The following is a 21,280-nucleotide window of genomic DNA, read 5'->3' on the forward strand; positions in this document are numbered from 1 at the left end:
GGAGGGATCCTTGAGATGAAGTGTCAGATAAGGGACAAGATAGAATAATGCTCAGCTAATCTTAAAAGGGATCAATTAGTTTGTTTTACTGGGTTCGTTATGATTTTTCATTATAAGTCATTTCAAGAAGAAGAAAACATATGTCGTGTAAATACACACAATGGGAGTAGCCCAGAGAAACTGAAGCTTTATCCCAGGTACAAGCATAATGGGAAATTAGTATTTGTGCTACTCAATTAATAGTCCATCTTGAAGCACCCCACTCAGCAAGGGGGCATTGATGCATCCCTAAAGGGCTAGAAGGATAACCCTTCTTTTGGCCCTTGAGAACAAAGAATCTACAATTCAAGTTATTCATTTCATATACACCATCAATATTGCTTTTACATTTGCATTTGTTTCATCTGAACTTTGTTTAAAGTTTTCCAAAAACAGCTACTAGCAATGCCAAAGGAAACATTTATTTCTTCCTTTGGGTTTAACAATCCGTTTATAAATGACTGCACACACAGCTTGAATGGCAAAGAAATTTATTTTTTAAATATTTAATAAGGACAGGGAGTGCAACTCTAATCATGGTTATTTTCAAATTTTGCTTTCCCCTTGAGGGAAAACCAGAACCACACAACTCCATACAGCAATATGTTAACAGCTTGATTTTGAAGGGCTACATGTTCCCCCCCCATCAAGGTAAAACATACATTATAGTTATTGTAATACTATATTATAATACTATTATACTATATTATAATACTATAACTATTATAGTATTATAATATAGTACATTATAGTACATACCACTCTTGAACATATCAGTTTTCACTGGATTCACAAGATTGTGTCTGGCCCCATATCTCCATGTCTCCAGAACACCTTTAGTCTTAGGGAAGTCATCAGCTGATGAGTTGATTAACTTCCACTTCTGCTATTTTGCCATGTTTGCTCTGACACCGTAGGGCAGGCAGTTTTCCATCTCACCCTGATCTCCCCTTCTTCCTAAAGTGAAAGTGCTATAGAGCTTTGCCATTCCTTCCCACCCACCCATCCCCCTCTGCACTGGCAGTGGGTTTTTTCAGCCTCCCTGTGAAAGCAGATGGAACAAAGCAATGACAAGGGAAGGGTGCTGGCTGGAGCACTGATTGTTCAACTCCCACTTTGGCCAACAGGATGGCCTTTCCATTCTCTTGCTTCCGTATCCTCTCCAGCCCTGGAGAACACCAATAAGGAGACTTGTGCAGTGGTATAAATCCTCTGCACAGGGAGGAGCCTGATGGCAAGGAGCCCTGGGATAACTGCTGGTTACCTAAATGTGGGATACATTGGGATAACACCTTGCCTTGCCTTCCCTGGCTTAGAATAATCACAGTTACATCTCTAACTGACCCGGATGTAGTGACTTGTTCTATCAGGTCTTCCTTCATCAATAATAGCTATGAGTTTCCTTCTGGAGTGGAGAGGCATGGGGAGAAGTGTTCTGGGCTTTTTTTTAGCTGGTGGGTAATGGCAGCTTGAAGCGTGTCTTCAACCCCAGGGTTTTGTCAATGACTTCCACAGGCTGCAGGCTGTGCCACTGTGCCACAGGCCTGCGAGGATTAGCCAGCATATCTGACCAGTGGTGCAGCTGGTTCCCTGTAGCCCGGCAGCTCAGGTACAGCTTTCCGATCTGCTCATCCTTGGTCACTTTGTCATGATCCCAGACTGAAATCACCAGGTCTACATTCTAGAATGAAAACGTAAAGCAGAGAGATGAGGGGAGGGGAGGCAAAGGAAGGGAAAACAAAGGAGAAAGATGGCTTTACAATGCAAACATAGGAATTGCGTATCTCCCTGCAGAGTGCCCACTGCACTAGCTTTCCCCCAACCTTCACTGTGTTAGACCACAACTGCAGAATTCCCAACCAGAATGTCTGGTGACCGAGTAAGGCAATAAAGCCTGGGGAAGCCTGCTTTAAACACTGGTGCCTTCTACTTCTAACAGCAGGTACATGGGGAACATTTTGGGAGTTCATGCCATTTTACCATTACAACTTTAGTTGTTTTCTATCCCACTTTTGTACTGACATGCATTTTTATTTCCCAAATGTCAGCCCAAATCCCTGCTTAAGAAGAGCTGCATAATAAAGATTCATGGGTGGAAGACTTTAAACTTTACAACAATGCCTTATGATGCACCCAAACAAAATAGCACTTACAATCTGCCACAAAATGTCTAAAGGGCAGCCTCCTCTAAACCTGTTTCACACCATTATGGCAGATATTAAATATGGTGTTGATATTTTTTTTTCTTTCTGAGTTGTTATGTTAATTTGGTTTAGGTACAAAATAACATTAGCCTTTTGTAGTGAAAGAGAGTAACAGAAATGCAGTAGCAACAAGAACCAAAACAATTCAGTACAGGTATTCCTCACTTAACAACCACAATTGGGACCAGCAGTTCTGTCACTAAGTGATGTGGTCATTAAGAAAGACATCATGTGACCATGACAGACTTATGACCTCACTTCCACCATGGTCGTTAAGTGAATCACCCACAGTTGTTAAGTGAGACATCATGTGACCACGACTTGCGATTTTACTGCTGGCTTCTCCATTAACTCTGCTTGTCGGAAGCTGGCTGTGAAGCATGCAAATGGCAATCCCGTAATCGTGGGATGCTGCAACAGTCAAAAGTGTGAGGACCAGTCATAAAGTATTTTTTTCAGTGCCATCGTAACTTTGAACAGTTGCTAAATGGGGCAGTTGGTAAATGAGGACTATCTATATAAGAAGATAAATTTTTACAGCAGGCCTAAATTAGGTGAGCTCAAAACATCTGCAAAAGCAATAGTACTTCTAGAGATTATTCCACTCTCTACTAATGTGTCTCTGCTATGAAATGGCTTTGACTAGGCTTACCTGGATCAAGCTGAAGGGTACTTCAAAAACAAAGGCTTCATTGAAGTAGGGGTTTAATGTGTTTTTCTTTACACGTGTCTTCTTTTTCTTCCATTTCTTTTTGTTCAGAATGAGTTGCACTTTGACATATGGATCTGGAATGGAAAGTAAAGCAAAGAACAGTTGAAGCAATTTAATCCAGAAAAGATTTTCCCCAGATATTAAAGGGTTTCTGAACACCATATCCCAGCCTTTTGGATCTCCATAAAGAATCCTACCTCATATACTGTATGGCTACTTTATTATAAAGCTTGATGGCTGTGTCAGCACCCTTTAGTATGTTGGCTAGGTATTTGGTTTGGAGGAAAAAAACCATCTTCCTGAAAAGGTCACCATGAGACTGCAGTGCTGATGTGAGTTTTTGGGAGGAAAGTGGAATTCATCCCCACCAGCTTTTACAACCAAAACAAATCATCTTACTCAAATACAATACAGTTCCCTTTTCCTAAACAAAATAACAGTAATCTTTTGTTCCAGAAATCAGGAGTCTAGTAGCACTTTTCTGACTAACAAAATTTAGGAAAAGACATCAGCTTTTCTAAGCCGCAGTTCATTTCATCAGATGTATAGATCCACTCTATGCATCTGATGAAATGAGCTGTGGCTCACAAAAGCTCATATCTTTTAATAAAATATTTTAGTTGGAAAAGGTGCTACCAGACTCCTCCTGATTTTTGCCTACCATAGACTAATACAGCTCTCCTACCTTTCTGCCAGAGCACTATGATATGCATAACAGCAGCTAAGACAAACCATCCCCTTTCATGACACAAGAGAGAGAAGATGGTAGTTCGTACAACAGAGATTAAAGTTATATCTTTCCTGTTGCCAAGGTCAGTAGCAAGTCAGATCAAGAGAGCTGATATGGGGCTTGACGTGTTGCCTTAGACAGAAGGGGATTCAAAACTGAGTGTGACTCCAGGATCCATTCGAGCAACTTGCATTAATGGGCTTCTGCATCAGCATTACATTCTTCTACTCTCCATAATGCACTCCAGCAACCCGTCCTCCATACCTGATAATCCACTTGCATCCATATGCTTGAGTTTTTTGGCTTCCAAAATGACTACCGTTAATTTGCTAGTACTGGGGACATATCGCAGTGAGAAGCAGATATCTCCAAGGTGCTCTTGCTGTGAGAAACAAAAAACACAGGAGAAGACAGAAAGAGTAATGTGATTCACTAACAAAGGGCTAAGGGGTGAAGCCAAAAGTCCCTGTTACATCGTGTTAAATGCTGAGGAATACTGTTGTTGCTCCAGAAATCATTTTTCTAAGCTCAGAGAAAGGGAAACTATGCCATTGACACCACAGAGGTGAAAAAAAAAAGTATTCTTAATAGGCCCCAAACCATTTTCGGCTCTAATTACCTTAATTCTTCAGGAAATCAGTGGTCTTTGCTTAGAGAAGACATACTGGACCTTAGGCAAATTCAAGTTAAGCCAAATCAGGGATGATGGATGATATCTATGATCAGATTTCCAGACTTTAATAAAGATGGAGGCATCATTTTTTTGCACCCATGAGCCATTTGACCCCTAGGACAAATGGCCAGAGATATGATGTGAAGCAGGGTTCCTCAACCTTGGCGACTTGAAGATGTGTGGACTTCAACTCCCAGAATTCCTCAGCCAGCATGCTGGCTGGGGAATTCTGGGAGTTGAAGTACATACATCTTCAAGTCACCAAGGTTGAGTAACCTTGATGTGAAGAGTCTTCACCTGCTGTCCCTCTGTGTATCTCTCACCTGGCCTGTTCGTACTGAAATGAGTCTCTGTGCTTAAGAGACAAAAGGAATGTCCTCCTCCTTCTCTTGGGTTTCCCTCTCTATAGGTAGAAGTGAGGCTTTTCTGCCGTTCTCAACAAATCTAGGTTTCATTTCAAATATAACGAATGTCTGCTTGCATTTGTCCTCTGCATCCAAGACAATGATATTCTTTTTGGTTAGGGGCAGTGTTTCAAATGGGATGTCCTGCTGCTAGATCACTTGGTATTGTTTCAGCACTCTGCTTATGTTCAGGAGCAAATCCTCTAAAACAGCCTCCTGCTGACTTCAGATCTCCAGCAGAGGGCTCCAATGTAAACTGAAGCAATAGTGCAGGGAAGGGAAGGGGATGTTTAAACCTGTCCTCCTACCGTTTCCCCAGTCCAAATTCCCATCCCATCCCATCTCTGTATGGCTGTTATTAGCTTCACTGGGGAAACTGGAAAATGAGATGGGAAAGGAGTTTTATTTTTCTGAAGCACCATACACAGGAAAGGGGAGATCTGATCAAATAACTCCCACATTACACCTATATTAACTGAAAACCTTGCTCCTTGGGGGGAAAGTAAGTATAATTCAAAAAATTCTGCTTCTATCCCAATGGTATGTCCAAATATCAGTTTTACAATAGGATTTCCTATGGGTTGTTGTTTTTTTTTATCCCACAAGGTGAATGTGATTAGGTTCATACACTGCACCAACCTGTGGGTTTGTTTTAATCGTTGAGTAAGACACAAAGACTGGTTTCATATATACTATTGAGGCATAAATCATGTTTACAAACTACAATGGCTATTTTTACACATTGCACTGCATAAGAAACAATCAAGCAAACTATATTATACCTTAATATATAAAACCATGATTATAAATCCAACCAATCACATATTGATTCATTGAGTGTGTGTGTGTGTGTGTGTGTGTGTGTGTAGCAGATAGATACACATACACACATCCCAAACAGGGTTCTCATAAAAATATCCCCTTTCACCCCTATGGGGGGTCTGTATCTTCCTCAGTCTCGGGTCCTCTACCAGAGGCCTGGGAGTTTGAGGGTTCTGCGCAGTATCTTCACTGTTCCTAGCACTGCACTCTTCTGGACAGAGAGCTCTGATGTTGTTCCTGGGATCTGTTGGAGCCATTCTCCCAGCTTAGGATTCACAGCTCTGAGTAGTGGTAGGAGCACTTTGGCCTTTACTTTCCACATCCTCTCTAGTTCCTCCTTCAGGCCATGGTACTTCTCCAGCTTCTCATACTCCTTCCTGATGTTGCTATCACTTGGCACCGCTACATCTATCATCACTGCTGTCATTTGGTCCTTGTTGATATCTGGTTGATTGGTCAGTACCTGCCTGTCCATCTGGATCTGGAAGTCCCACAGGATCTTAGCCCTGTTATTCTCCACAACCTTCTGTAAAATGCCCCTTCTGGACTTGGGAGGATCCAGCCCATACACTGGTCAGATGTTCCTGTACACAGTGCCAGCTACTTGGTTGTGCCATTCAATTGTTCCTGCCTGCATCTTACACCTTCCACTCTGTGTTGGACTGTCTCTGAGCCTTCTTTGCACAATCTGCACCTTGGGTCCTGTCTAGTGTGGTAGACCCCTGCTTCTACCACACTATGGATCTGGTGCTTAGTGCTTCTTCTTGTGCTGCTATGATCAGTGCCTCAGTGCTGTCTTTTAGTCCAGCCCTTTCCAGCCACTGATAGGATTTCCCAATGTCAGCCACCTCAGCTATCTGGCGATGGCACATTCCATGCAGGGTCTTGTCTTGCCATGGCATTTCCTCTGTTTGAACTTCTTCCCATGTCTGCTGCTGCCTCAGGCATTCTCTCAGCAGCTCATCTTTGGATGCCATCTTACTAATGTACTCCTGGATGCTTTGGGTTTCATCCAAGACAGTGGCTTTGACACTCAATCTTCTTTCCAGCTGGGGTACAGTCTCTGGATGTTGGACTTGGGGTAGAAACCGTACATTGTGAAGAGCTTCTGGGTCTTCACATTGACAGCCTCCATGTCCTCCTTTGGCCAGCTTACTATACCAGCAGGATACCTGATGTCTGGCAGGGCGTACATGTTGATGTCATCGATCTTGTTCTTCCCATTGAGCTGGCTCTTCAGGACCTGTCTTATCCTTTGGTGGTACTTGGATGTTGCTGTCTTGCCTCCTCATTGTGGTTCCCATGTGACTGTGGGATACCAAGGTACTTGTAGCTGGTCTGTATGTCTGCTATGTGGCCCACTGGTAGTTCCACCCCATCAGTTTTAACTACCTATCCTCTCTTTACTACCATCCAGCCACATTTCTCCAGTCTGAATGATATCCCAGTATCTTCATGTAGATCCATGTCAGGTGGATCAGCGAGTCAATGTCTTGTTCACTCTTAGCATAAAGCTTGATGTGATCCATGTAGAGGAGGTGACTGATGGTAGTTCCACTCTTGAACTTGTATCTGTATCCAGTCCTTGTGATTATAGGGCTGAGGGGGTTCAAGCCTATGCAAAACAGCAGCACGGACAGTGCATCACCTTGGTATATCCCATACCTGATGGCCACTTGTGTGAGCTGTCTTTAGTTGATTTCCAGTGTTCTATTCCACAGTCCCATTGAGTTCGTGAGGAAGGACCTTAATCTCCTGTTGGCTTTTTATAGCACCAGGCATTCACATGTGTGTGGCATTGAGTCATAGGCTTTCCTGTAGTCAGTCCAGGCTTGCTCAGATTGGTCTGTCTAGACCAGTGATTCTCAACCTTTTTGAAGCTGCCGCCCCCCTAAGGAGCGGAAAATTTTTCAACGCCACCCTTTGTGAAAATTCTGTAATTTAGGGATTGGGGCAGGGGGGAGTTACTGAATTATAAAAGGCAACAATTTTAAGTAATTTTTTTCAGTAGACTTACACACCAAATTTGTTTGATTTAACTCGATACTTCTGCCCTGGAAGGTAATTGCATTCCTTTTATTAAAATTAAAATGACTAATGCAAAAAAATAAAGATAAAGAACTAATAAGCACACTTACCTAGCCGACTGGCCAAATAAACAATGAAAGTAAATCGAAACTGAGGGGAAAAAACAGAAATGAAGCGAACGAAAAGCAACTCAAGAAACACGGATCAAATCAAACATTCATATTGAAAGGACGCTCAACGCACGCACTGCGATTAATTGCGCGGGAAGACAGCTGACGCACGCGCTGCGATTAATCGCGTGGGAAAACAGCTGACGCATGCGCTGTGCTGGTTGGGATCAGAGAAGAATCGTAGTGTCGAGTTCTTCAAGGTCAGCCTACCTAGAATACAAATTCATCTCACCATTCTTAGAGGTGCGTGAGGGCAGCCGTCGCGTAAGTTCGTTTTATTGCTGGTACAAATGGTGTAAACCGTATAATCAATTTAATAATTTTTGGGGGGAGTTTTAAAATTAAGTTCGAATGCCAAAACATGCCCACCACCCCCCTACCACCCAAAACATGCCCACTGCCCCCCTACCGCTCAAAACAAGTTCACCGCCCCTCAGCATCCTCCCACCGCCCCCCGGGGGTCAGTACCGCCCCCGTTGAGAACCAATGGTCTAGACCTTGAGTCTTTACTGCCCTATCTATGAGCAATTGGTGTTTTGAGCCTCTGGTGTTGTTCCCAATGCCCTTCTAAGCTGTGCTCATGTACTGGCCCATAGGGTCCTGTAGATGGTGGCTATAATGCCTGATAGGACTTTCCATGTTATGGGGAGGCAGGTTATTGGCCAGTAGGGTTATTGGCCAGTAGTTGGATGATGCTATTCCCTTGTGGGGGTCTTTCATGATCAGCACTGCCCTTCCTTGTGTTAGCCAGTCTGGGTGGGAGCCTAATGCTAGCACTTGGCTCATCTGTGCTGCTAGGCGTTCATGCACTGCTGTTAGTTTCTTTAGCCAGTAAGGTGCTGTCCAACTCTTCATGTTCTTGACCTACTGTTGGATGTCTGCTACTGTGATGGTGACTGGTTCCTGTTCTGGGAAACTGCTGCAGTCTGCTCTCAGGTCCTGCAGCCACTTTGCACTGGTGTCGTGTGTCTTTTCTTTCTCCCATATGTTCTTCCAGTACTGTTTAGTTTCTGCTGTTGGTGGCTCTGCTGTTACTGTGTTGTTGCACTGCAGTTGGAAGTACATTTTGGATGGTTCTTTGGAGAACAGGGCATTAATGCAGTTTGGGCCTTGTTTCCACTTGCACTTGACCACAGTTCAATCATGCCTTGACAAAAGTACTTTCTCCCTTGTTCCCACGATGCTGACCTTATCTTCCCTCCAGCTAATGAGGGACATAAGCTTCATCTGTCATTACTTTCACTAGTATAATAGTAGGATTTTCCTGCTTAATCCAACACCATCCAAAGACAGGTTTGATATGTGTAAAATATATCATCTTGAATGTTATACTTCATCTTGAAAGGTAAGTCGGGTGGCTAGTAGTACATATGAAAGGTGTGGTTTGGGAGTATTGGAAGGCATGGACATCTCACAGTCACCCCTTTGATCATGAACCAGCCTCTACCTCAGCCATTTCCTCCCCAGCTTTTGTCCTTTCCTTTATTTCCTGACTTCCTTTCATATCTCTCCAGGCTTTGAACAATATAGAAAAGAAGAGAACAGGCATCCACTGTTTCACTGGGGAAGGGGAAGGGGTGAATTTATGCTCATTTGCTACCTTCCCTGTATTGGTTGGTCTCAGCCACTCTTTCTTCCAAAATAAGGTAGATAATTTCAATTCTCCCGCACTATAGTATCTAACTTGTCACACAGTCATGGCAAACTCTGAGTCCCTTCTTCCCTCTCCTTCCCTTTTCCACATGTTTTTTTAATTTCACATGATGATGTGTTAGATAAACAGCCATGGGTAACTTTTAGAGACTGCTATCCAACCATTATCACAGGATCCTGTTGATATCTTGGAAGCACCTTTGAAACTAAAAGAGATATTAGAGATAAAATGGGAAAGTCTCCAGTCTGGATGGCTTTCCTGTCCAATGGTATAAATCTTTTGTAAATTTGTTGGCCAAATATTGCCAGAGGTCTATAATGAATCATTTAAATCCAGTATGGACAGTATTAGGATCTAAATATACTAAAACTCAAATATCTCTGGAAACAATTTTGTCAGTTAGAAAGCTATGGAATGGAATGTCTAATAAAAAAAAGATTTGATCCTTTTTCCCATGTCATATGGACTTTATGGGGAAATCCAAATTTAAAAATTGGGGAAAAGATGGTGATATGGAAAAATTGGATAGAAGCAGGCATACTGACTTTGGACCAACTGATAGATGATGAAGATGAACTTTTAACATATTCTGTGTTAAGAGATAAATATCATCTATCAGATGTAACCCAATGGCAATATTTACAGTTACATTTGTTAACAGCACTGTTTGGACCAGCAGCATTTTCAGCTTCTGAGATACCTGAGATATTAGAACAACTTGTTAAATCCTTTAAAACTAAAAAAACCTACTATTAGTTTTTATAGGTACTTGGTATCAATAAATCAATTTGATATGCTGATGTTAAGAAATGAGTGGAATGAAGAATTAGAGGTTCCTAGACAATGGGAGAGTGTTTTAACTTCTATAGCAAGATTGTCAATGGACCTCAAATTACGACTTATACAACAAAAATTAATATTTAGAATTTATTGGACTCCATTACATGTGTATAGAAAAGGATTGTCAAAAACAGCATTTTGTTGGAGATGTAATAAGGATAATGCTTCTTTAAAACATATGTTTCTACAATATCCTATACTTTTGGGAGAAAGTAGTGGACTATATAAATATGTTTGTGCAACAAAAGCTAAAATTTTCAGAGGATAATATTCTTTTGAACTATACTGTATACCTAATACATGGAACTTGACAACTGGACAGTGTAAATGGATTCTTCATGCCCTTACTATGGCCAAAAAACTGATATTACATTGGAAAGACAAATGTATGGCCCCATTTATTCAATGGATTGAAGACCTGATCACACTCATGAGCGGATTGCTTACAGATGTAGACTTTGTATGGACAAGTATAATAAATATGGGACTCATTTATACAAAATACAGTAGGTTTTTAAAAAACCATGATAGTCATATAAATGCATTAGAAATATATAGATACTTGAATAATATTTGCATTAGACAAGTATATATAGAATTGTAATTGTTTACTGTTATAATGACATATTAACATGTTTTTTTTCCAATGTATTTCTTTCACTTTTTTGTTAAAGCACTTTCTATGTTTTTTCTTCTTCTCAATAATAAAAAATCAATAAATCCAGTAAATTGTCTTTATCTTTTATGAGGTTTATATAGCACTGATTTTAAAACCAGGTAAAGATTCTGAATTTTGTGCAACTTATGGATTCATCTCATTAATTAAGGTAGATGCTAGGATATTTATTGCTTTGTTGGCTAGATGATTTCAGAGAGTGCCACCATGCATAATTCATCCAATTCAGTCTGGATTTTTCAAAACCAGACAGCAATAGATAATTTACACTCATACATAGATATTCTGGATATAGCTTAAGATAGATTGGATTCTGCTGTATTAATATTTTTGGATGCTGAAAAAGCTTTTGACACAATTAAGCTTAATTTTCTAAAGCAAGTCATGTGTAGGTATGGATTCCCATCTTCTTTTAGTAAATGGATTGCAATTTACTATTTGCAACCAATAGCAAGGATAATAACAAATCATTTAATTTTTTAGACCAGTTGAGTTATCAGTTCAGTTATAGCATGGCACCTGTCAGGGTTGCCCAGTTGCTCCATTGGTTTATGCCCTAATTCTTGAGACATTAGCAATTATTGTCAGGCAATCTTGTAATATTACTGGAATTACAGTGACAGGTGCCATGCTATTCAGAGTCAGAGTTTAATTATTTTTACATTTTCCATGCTGCTAATATTTGGGCAATATTGTACAATTATTCTACTTCATTGCCTATCTTGATACAGGTGGTAAATATTCAAGTAACAAGATTAATTGGGACAATCTAATTTACTTTCTTTGGAATCTGATTTATCAACAGGTCAATGAAAGTTGTTGGGTTTTGTAATTAATTGTACAGAATATATTAAATATTTTGGCTTATAGATTCCTAAAAGCATCTCAAAATATGTGGAAATTAGCATGTTAAATGTTAAAAAGAAGTTTCTAATGGACATTCATGGATGAATTAAAATTCCATTAAATTGGTGGGGTAAGATTAATGTTATTAAAATGAATATTACTTCCTGATTGATGCATATTTTAAGAGATGTACTGTTGTTAATTCCAAATAGTTATTTTATTCAGATCAATAGACTATTGAAGAAATTTATATGGGAAAATAGACTACTAAGAATTTTATCAGTTAAGCTGAGATTAGCTTTTGATGAAGGATTTTTAATTCACCAGACTTTCAAAAATATCGCTGGGCATTTATGTTATCATCTATATTTATGCAGAATGAGAATTTAACTGAATATCAACTTTTATAAGTTTTATTGGAAATTTATTATGTATTACTGTTAAGATCTTATAGAAGTGAATATGTGTAGCTCAGGATTGAACTGTGCAGCCCTGAGGTTCTCTGAGCTTGGTTGTTTTCTTGCAAACATTTTGTTACCCAGCTAGGTAATGTTTCCATTGGAAGCTTGGTATTCAGACAAGGCAGCCATCAACAGGCACATAGAGATAAACAACATCTACACACTATTCAAAAGAGACAATAGATAGGAAAACAAAAGACCAGAACATCTCCTCACCAGCAATCATCACCCAGATAAGTGGAGATTAACACCAAGATTACCACCAGACATACAATCAACAAAATCCCCACCCCCACCAACACTGGCAGGACATGCCACAGTATATAAACAGAGAGCAAACCCCATTCCATTCTAGCACTGAAGAAGTTACATAGCCAGGTAATGAAATGTTTGCAAGAAACAACCAAGCTCAGAGAATCCCAAAGACTCCACTGTTAAGATCTTGGCAATGATTTAGGTCAACACCAGACAGCAAAAAGGGTCTTTCATTTCCTAGTTTGCAAGCAGCTAGATATATTTGGGCCCTACCAGGATATAGGCTGGATTTTGATACTGAGGCTCATGAATATTTATTTTATGGAAGAATTCTGCTGTAAACATAAGAAATAAGACTTTCTATTAGAAAGTATAGGCAGACTCTGGAATAATTACTTTAAACAAATTACTGTAATGATTATTTTAAGGAATTTTAATAACTTTAGATATAATTTTCTTTGTTTAATACATAACAATAGCAATATAAACAATTTAAGGATGTTTTGATTGCTCAGTATGGACCAGATGTCTTAGCCACCCGAAGAGCCCAAGATGCTATCATTTTTGATGGAGCCTGTTTCTGAAATCAAATCAATTATGAACCTATATTAGAAATTTAAAAATATCTTTAAAGTTGAAATTACTGACATTTATGGCTTATGGAACAAACAATTGGAATAACCAATAATGGAACATCAATGGATGCAAGTCTTAAAAAATGTTAACAATGTTGCTTTGGCCTGAGGTTGAAATTAATTCTGAGTTCATTGGACCACCTCAAAGGCTATATCAGAAAGGATGGACTGTATGTTTTCTGTGTTAGCGATGTAAGGGTACGGCAATTATAAAATTTGGTTGTGTCTGTTTTGGTTTCTTTTTGGAATAATGTAACATATTTTGGTCTGCTGTGCTATTATAACTTAGCAGTTAATTAGATTATCTCTTGGGTGCATGTATTTTAGTTTTTAACATTTGTTTTTATTCATTTTAATGTGTTTTTATTGCAAATGAAGATAAATAAGCATGAGAGATGCCACAATGGGGCATCAGAAAGCAAACAAACCAGCCTAGAGTCCCCAAAGTCAAGTTCACCCCATTCTTGCGGCAGCGTCCTGATTCATGTATCTCTCCCTGCGGGCTGATGACATACTGAAAAGGAACAGCAGCAAAGCAGGAGCAGAAAACCAATCACAGCTATATCAAGGGGCACACTCACAAATCAAGACATCACCTTCTGGCAGGGATTCAGAACACGCGTAGTAGAGGCAGGAGTGGGTCCGGCAACAGGGACAGCCAATTTTACGCTCAGATTGTTTTCAGCTGACTCACAAATGGGTGGATAGTACTTTTATCCAGCAGTAAGAATGCTCCTTGGTCACACATTAAAGTTTAACTACATTTCTATGCCTAATCAGGATGATTAAGGAATGAAAGGGAGCAGCTGCTCAAGATAGCTGTATGTAGTATCCAAGGTGTGTTTGCAGCTATCCTGGATTCAGTGGACCATTGGCTGATGGATTTTCCTGGATGCTCCCTTCTGCTCTTCTTTGCATGCTAATCCCTCATCATTATTTCATTCCCTTACACTTCTCTGCAGAATAACTCCAACCACTGAAAGAGCCTTGAGGGGTCGGATGGGGGGCTGAAATACCTTTTATTAACTGCCACACTGAAAGGCTGTCCTCTAGAGAAGCTTGTGCTAGACAGCGGTAAGGGATGTCCTATTGATATGGATTTTACTAGAGGATACAGAGTTCCTGTAATTCAAGAGACGTCCACCCTGCCACCATATGCACGCCCCAATTGCTCAGTCTGAAGATGATACACAAGAACAGATACAACACTTGATCTGAGCCAAAAGGGCAAGAAGTGATATTTCCTTCTGTGACCTCTCAGCAATGAGAACAAGGAGCAAAGAATCACCACTCCACTATAACCTGGTGTTTGTTTCTCCAGGAACAAACTCCTCATCCTCATTCCAAACAAAATAGGCATAAAATGAATTGCTTGCACACCCTCCCCTGCATCTATGTCCTTATTTGAAGTTGCATACTGTATGTCAGTTAAACATATGTCAAAAAAAAAAAAATCTTATTCGGGACAATAGAAATGACATCAAGGCACTTTTCCCCTTGAAAAAAACTGAAACCCAGGACTTAGGAAACAGGATGAGGCAGATGTTCTTACCAATGGGGCGAGAGACTGTCCACAGAACCACAACATTTCACAGAAAATATTAGCCTGGCATTGTGGTTTCAGTTACCCCACAGCTGAGCTTGAAAGAAATCAGTTCAGCTTCTGAACACTGCCAATATCATAGGATCACTGAGGCCCAGAGCTTGTTTCAAAGTTTGAACTCAGTTTGCCTCTGGAAGCGACCTTGAAGAATCGTTCAGTAAGCTTCATATGTTCAGTTTAGCCTACAACTGGTGCAGTAAGCGGCAGCGTTTAACTATGCCAAACTGAAACAAGGAGATTGGGTGAATCCTGATTGTACTGTATTTGTAGCTCTGTCACCCAGATCTATTCTCTCTCTATCTGTCTAACCAAAGTTCAAGCTGTGCTATTAGAACTGAAAGTGGCTCCCCAGCTTCATTCCTGACCCACAGAGAAAATACAAGTAATCCTCGCTTACTGACCGCAACTGGGACCAGCAACTCCATCGTTAAGCGATGCAGTCATTAAGTGAAATGTCACATGACTGTGCCAGACTTAGGACATCAGTTCCGCTGCAGTCATTAACCAAATCACCGCAGGTTGTTAAGCATAACATCACGTGACTGTGACTTGTGACTTCATGCTGGCTTCTCCATAGACTTTGCTTCTCGGAAGCCAGCTGTGAAGCTTGCAAAAAATCATGGACCATGGGATACTGCAATCGTCATAAATCTGCACTGATTACAAAACACCCAAATTGCAATATGTGACCATGGGGATGCTGCAATGGCTGCAAGTTCAAGGACCAGCTGTAAGCCTACTTTTTCAGTGCTATCGTAACTTCAAACAGTCATTGAACGAGGCAGTCAGTAAGTGAGGACTACTTGTATGGTACAATTGCCAATTATAGCATTTTGTAATTGGTTTTATAATTGACCAAAAACAAGAAGTACATATTGCAAGCAGATCTTTACTTTGAAAAAAAAAAGCTTATGTCTGTCCTCTTAGTCTTTACAGCATAAGTGGCCAGATATTAAGTTATGAGTTGGCTTTGCTCCAGTGGTACAAAATGGGTAAATTTCTTGCCACTATGTTGATTATATAGGCCTATTATTATTTAGTCATTGGAGTTATAGCCTATTTTACTACCAAAGAATATCATTTGGCAAATAATAAAAAATAAAATCTAGAATACAAAATGAACAAATTAATATTACATATAGTTAAAATAATTAAATAATAATTACAGATCACATTTAATCACTTCCTAATTATTTAATGACACCCATTTATCCCTTCCATCTTTGAAGACTTCAATTACTTCAAAAAGCAGAACTGGAATAAGAGTTTGTCATAAAGAAAAGTGATTGTCTGAACATGCATAGAATGTCTCACCACTAAGAACTAATTTTACTTATCCTTACATACTTAGGGCAATAAACAGTATTTTTGTTTGGATTCCTATAAAATTTCAGTCTTTCTTAGCATTCTGTTGTTTAGAAATGATGCATTGTACAAATTATTTTTTAAACAGCATTCTGGAATGTTCCCAGTTATTTTTAGGTATTTTAAAAATATGAAATCTATCTTCCTAATCTGATGCCCTCAAGAAGCTGGAATACCATTCCCATTATCCTAGTATGATTTAGCTGATATAACTAATAATAGTACCAACTGTTTCTAAGTGGCTTAGCTCACACAGCATAACCATAATGTGATTTGCTTGGTTTTGCCTTAATATATTAGGCAAATCCACCACTGCAGTTTGTTAACCATGTCTGAACCTAGAAAGTCATAAGTTATTTAACATACAATGATGACTGCATTGTGGACCTAAACTATATGGTTTCATGCAAACGTTTCAGCACCCTGGTCAAGTTCTATGTGTCACTAACTTCCTAAGTGAACAGAAGGTGACACAACCTCAACACTGTACAAAATTAAACACAGCATCTTTCTACCAATTTGAACACATGCCATTTATGTGCAGTTCTTTATAGCTTTAAAATATGAAAACAGTGAATATGGGAGGTGCAAAGTTTGGACACTTTGTAATATCACCTTTGGCAGAATAAAAGTTTCCAAATGTTTCCTATAGCCAGCTACACGTCTCTCTATTCTTTATTTTTGCAAATGTTTTTTTCCTTGCAGAACTATTCAGACATATTTTAGATCTCCTTGCATATACTGCATGTTTGAGATGTCTCTACAGTTATTCAAAATTATTCAAATATGGGGACTGTGAAGGCTTTTCCAAAACCTTTACTTTTGTTTTCTGTGAATGATTTGTAGTTGATTTGTAACTAAGCTTCATATTGTTACCTTTCTGAAATAACCAATCTCTCTTCAGTTTCAGTGCCTTCACTGAACTGTGGGACGTTAACTTTCAGGATACGTTGATATTTAGGGAACCTGCTCTTCCTTCCACTTGCCCAGTATTTCCTACGCCAATGAGTATGTCTCAGTCCCAAAACATAACAGGGCCAGCCCCATGCTTAATGGTTGACAAAGTGCTCTTTTCTTCAAATGTTCCACACATTGTTCTTCAAATGTATCTTATGTAGTTCTAGCCAAACAGCTCAATTTTTGTTTCATCAGTCCAAAGCATTTTATTCCAAAATTTTCACTGAAACATTCTTCTTTTGTGCATATTATATAATAACTTTTGTGGTGAGCAAAAAGATGTCCTTCTGACAACTGTCCCATACAGATCATTGTTGCATTAACAGCACTGTATTGTGGACCTACAGACAACTAGTCTGTTGCCAGCTAAACTTTTCAGCAGGTTATTCACTGTGGGCTTTCTCTGACCACCTTTCAAGTAGTTCTAGCAGAGATTTTCCTTGGTTTTCCAGATCTAGCCTGGACCTCCACAGTTCCATGTAACTTTCCTCTCACAATGTTTCTCACAGCTGAAATTGCTAGCTAGGGGTGTTTAAAGATTCCTTTATAGCCTTCTCCTACTTTGTAAGACAGAATTCTCTTCATTTTCAAATACTCAGACAGCTGTTTTAGAAGAGTCAAGGTCTGTTGAAAATAAACAGAACGTCACAGCTTGAGAGATTTGAAGGTTCAGAGTATTTATATACCCAGTGGAATTGTCTTCACTGTAGACAATTGACTAACTGTAGACTTAATTAGAGTTTAGTCTTAATCACCTTTAGGGGCCTTATTAACCACTGTACTGTAAAACATGTAGCACCGAATCAACTGAAAGGGTGTCTGCATTTCTGCACCTGTCATAGTCACAGTGTTCTTATTGTGAATCTATAAACAACCACACATAAATTGTAAGACTGTGTTCAAATTTGCAGCAAGGTGGTGAGTTTAACCTTGTACCATGTAAGAGTTGAGATAGCATCTGTTCATTTGGGAATTTATCAAAGTTTACAATCTGAACAGGGGTGCCTCAAATTTTGCACACAACTGGAACTAAACAGATTTATGACTTTATTGATTCCCTGCCTTTCTACCAAATAATGGTGCTCAAGGCAGCTAATAGTACAAAGAACAAAATGGTACACACACACACAAATTAGAGACTAGGTGAACAACAGGGCCATTTTACCTGTTCTTAAAACCCTACCTAAAACAAACTTTGTATTGTTGTTGTTTACTCACAGAAGGATAACAGAGAGTAATTTAGTTTAATCTCTTTTCATAGGGACTGCCCTAGCCTGGGAGCAAACATTGAGCAAGTGCTATCTTTACCTTACAAGTAAGGAGGAGAGACAACTAGAAGTTGCTGTACTCTGTAGCTTTCAGCAGTCCCAGCCAGGTTGGCCAACAGCTAAGAGTTACAGTTCAGCAGCATCTGGGGGGCCACAACCCCCTCAATTTTCATACATCCTATTATATTACCTCACAAAAGATCTTTCCTTCCTTCCTTGGCAACATACGCTTCACATGCAGAAGAACTTACAAAACCTCCCGTATGGGAAACAGCTCTTTATATAATTACACTTCTATAATAGTAAAGTGATACAATCTGCATAATTAAACCTGAAAGAGTACTTTTCAGTGATCAGGAGAATCAGCCACAACACCTAACTCTTTGATTAAACAGAACCAGTCAGCATTTTCCTTCCCCAGCTCCAGATTTTCAAGATTACATTATGCGAACGTTTGTGAGATTTGCTCACAAATGAGCATGGCCCCTGCATCAAGGGTGAGCAGGTGTTCTGTGACCAAGGGACAGAGTTATCTTGTCTGTTTATTTGTTTGTTTGTCCAGTCTGGGAGGTCCACAGGAGGTGTGACAGTGAGGGGATGGCATCACTAGTAAGGAAGGAATCTAAATGATTTGCTCCTTATTTTTCCATTTCTGGAGAGCCTGAGATGGAAACAAAACAGTTATTCAGCTTGCCAGAAGCTTATTGCTCCCTTTTTAGTGTTGTTGTTGTGATCTGAAGTGACAAACAACACCACTGAAAATCAACCATTTGTTTCCATGTCCATATGGTTCTGGCCCCACAAAAATGGGGCTGGGAGTTGCTTCCCTTGCCCTGCATGAATAAGATGCCAGATCACTCTAATGAGAAGAATCCGTCACCCTCACATCTGAGATACGTACCTGTATCTTGCCAGCTGGAGAGAGATCAAGCCATTGTTCCATTACATGCTGTAAGTTCACATCCACAAGAGGCAGACACACCTCACCCATTATGTCATGTTTGGAAAAGCGGTTGAAATCATACACTTGCATGACCAGTATGGCCTCAGTTACCTCTGCCTGGGAGACCTAGAGAGGAGGAAAAGAGGGAATGGCAATTTGACCTCTACCACTTCCCAATGGATGAAATCCTATGTCTTTCTGAAACTACAGGGACCTGATGAAGCAGTTTATCTGTGTGATATGGGAAAATCATCCTGCAATGTAAGAATGGTCTCAAAAGGTTGTGTCAAAGACCCATCTTGCCCAACACTGGGTCTCCAACAATGTATGGAGCATAGTTTTGTACGTGTGCATATGTATGCCTTCGAATCATTCTTGATTCCTGGAGACTGCCTGAACAATCCATGCAGTGTTCTTGGCAAGCTTTTTCGGAAGTGGTTTGCCACTTCCCAGGACTGAGAAATAATGACTTGGTCCAAGGTCACCCAGATGACTTTGTGCCTAGGGCAGGCCTAGAACTCAGTCTTCTAGTTTTTAGCCCAGTGCCTTTAACCAGTACACCAAACTGGCTCTCATGGAGCATAGTAGCAGTAGTATAGTAGTAGTAGCTATATCTGAAACTCAGATGCTTCTGAATCAGGGGACTTCAGTTTCAACTATTCTGATTAACAGCCATTGATAAGCCTATCAGCCAAGAATTTGCCTAATAATATTCAATGCCATTTAAAACGAATGACGATGAATGCCTCTAGTAATAATGTATCCTCCAAGTTTACTCTGCTGCCTTGATAATTTTAGTCTTTTTCTCTGGATTTACAAAAGAAGGTTTCTAAAACCTTGAAAGGAGTATTTGAGATGGGAGAAAGAAAGTCCACATGGAGATTCAGTCCTATGATAGCAACTCGATCAACTAAAGATTATGATTGTTAGAAGCAAAAGAAATGAATTTAAAGTTGACTTGTTTGATCAGGATTAAAATATGGAATATTTTTTATAAAATTCTGGAAACCCTTTTTGGAACATTTGGACAGAAACAACAATTTTTGGATCTGTGAATAGGAAAAGGGGAACCATGTATGTACAGTAATCTCATAGGAGGTGGGGAACTATTAATTTGCCTATACTTGTTGCAAGGAAGATCGGGAGTCACTTCTTTAAATACTTTTTTTTCTTATGTCTCTTCTCTTCTCTTCTCTTCTCTTCTCTTCTCTTCTCTTCTCTTCTCTTCTCTTCTCTTCTCTTCTCTTCTCTTCTCTTCTCTTTTCTTTTCTTTTTTTCTTTTCCTTTTTGCACTTTGTATTCATTTTTTCTATACTTTTCTCTTTTTTGCTGATTTCAGTTTGTATTACCTTTTAACATTGTAAAACTCTTTAATAAAAAGTATTAAAAAAAAAGATAGTGTCTTTCTATATTGCCAATTCTATCAAATGTTTTTTGACCTGGGACAATATTGTCATTATTGTTGTTGTTGTTGTTATTTGCAGCCTTCAAGGTGGATAATGATCCCTATAATTTCAAAATGTAGGAATTATACATCAGTACAAAAGTCCCATGCCACATGTTTATTGACACAAGTTCATTTACCTACGTGCAAGGAAGCCCCAGGACCTTGTTCTCTCCAACTGCCTTGTTCTGCTCTTTTAATGCATCCTCCCATGCCTAGCGTAGATTGCCCTTTATGTTAGTGGTTGTAACCACTTACTTCATAGCTATTTAAAACCTCAAATCCTGTAGCATTTAGCCAAGCCTGGATCCAGCCTGATCCAGAGAGATCCAGAGTTCCCTCGAGGACCAGATACTCTGAGAATCCTTTATTAGAAGATGTGATGGCCAAACATCAGAAGGCTATTAGAGCAGCTGAAAATCTCAGCTTTTTTTACCTTCCCGTTCCTTATATTCCTTACCATCTACCTTCCTTATCATTATTCCTCATCATTCCCAGGAGCCAACTTCTGTTTGCCTTTCTAATGTACCCGAGACCATTCCTTTAGCTTG

The 21,280-nt window shown here is 39.6% G+C and overlaps 1 protein-coding gene and 1 pseudogene across 1 annotated transcript in view; both read right to left on the reverse strand.

The window, feature by feature from the left end:
- Positions 1 to 524: 524 nt before the first annotated feature.
- SYT8 (synaptotagmin 8) overlaps positions 525 to 21,280 on the reverse strand; it is a 36,173-nt gene continuing 15,417 nt past the window's right edge. The window contains exons 6-9 of the mRNA XM_007431678.4: positions 19,244 to 19,411; positions 3,950 to 4,067; positions 2,896 to 3,029; positions 525 to 1,720 (exon numbers count right to left, since the gene is read on the reverse strand). Of these exons, the coding sequence (XP_007431740.1) occupies positions 1,487 to 1,720; positions 2,896 to 3,029; positions 3,950 to 4,067; positions 19,244 to 19,411 (654 nt within the window). The 3' untranslated portion in view covers positions 525 to 1,486. The remainder of the gene's footprint in view (positions 1,721 to 2,895; positions 3,030 to 3,949; positions 4,068 to 19,243; positions 19,412 to 21,280) is intronic.
- On the reverse strand, positions 14,226 to 14,388 carry LOC148214994 (U2 spliceosomal RNA; annotated as a pseudogene).

This window comes from Python bivittatus, unplaced genomic scaffold, assembly GCF_059951505.1.
Source record: "Python bivittatus isolate LINGU-HERP-01145 unplaced genomic scaffold, Pbiv_v1 ctg000480_np1212, whole genome shotgun sequence".
NCBI classification, from domain to species: Eukaryota; Metazoa; Chordata; class Lepidosauria; order Squamata; family Pythonidae; genus Python; species Python bivittatus.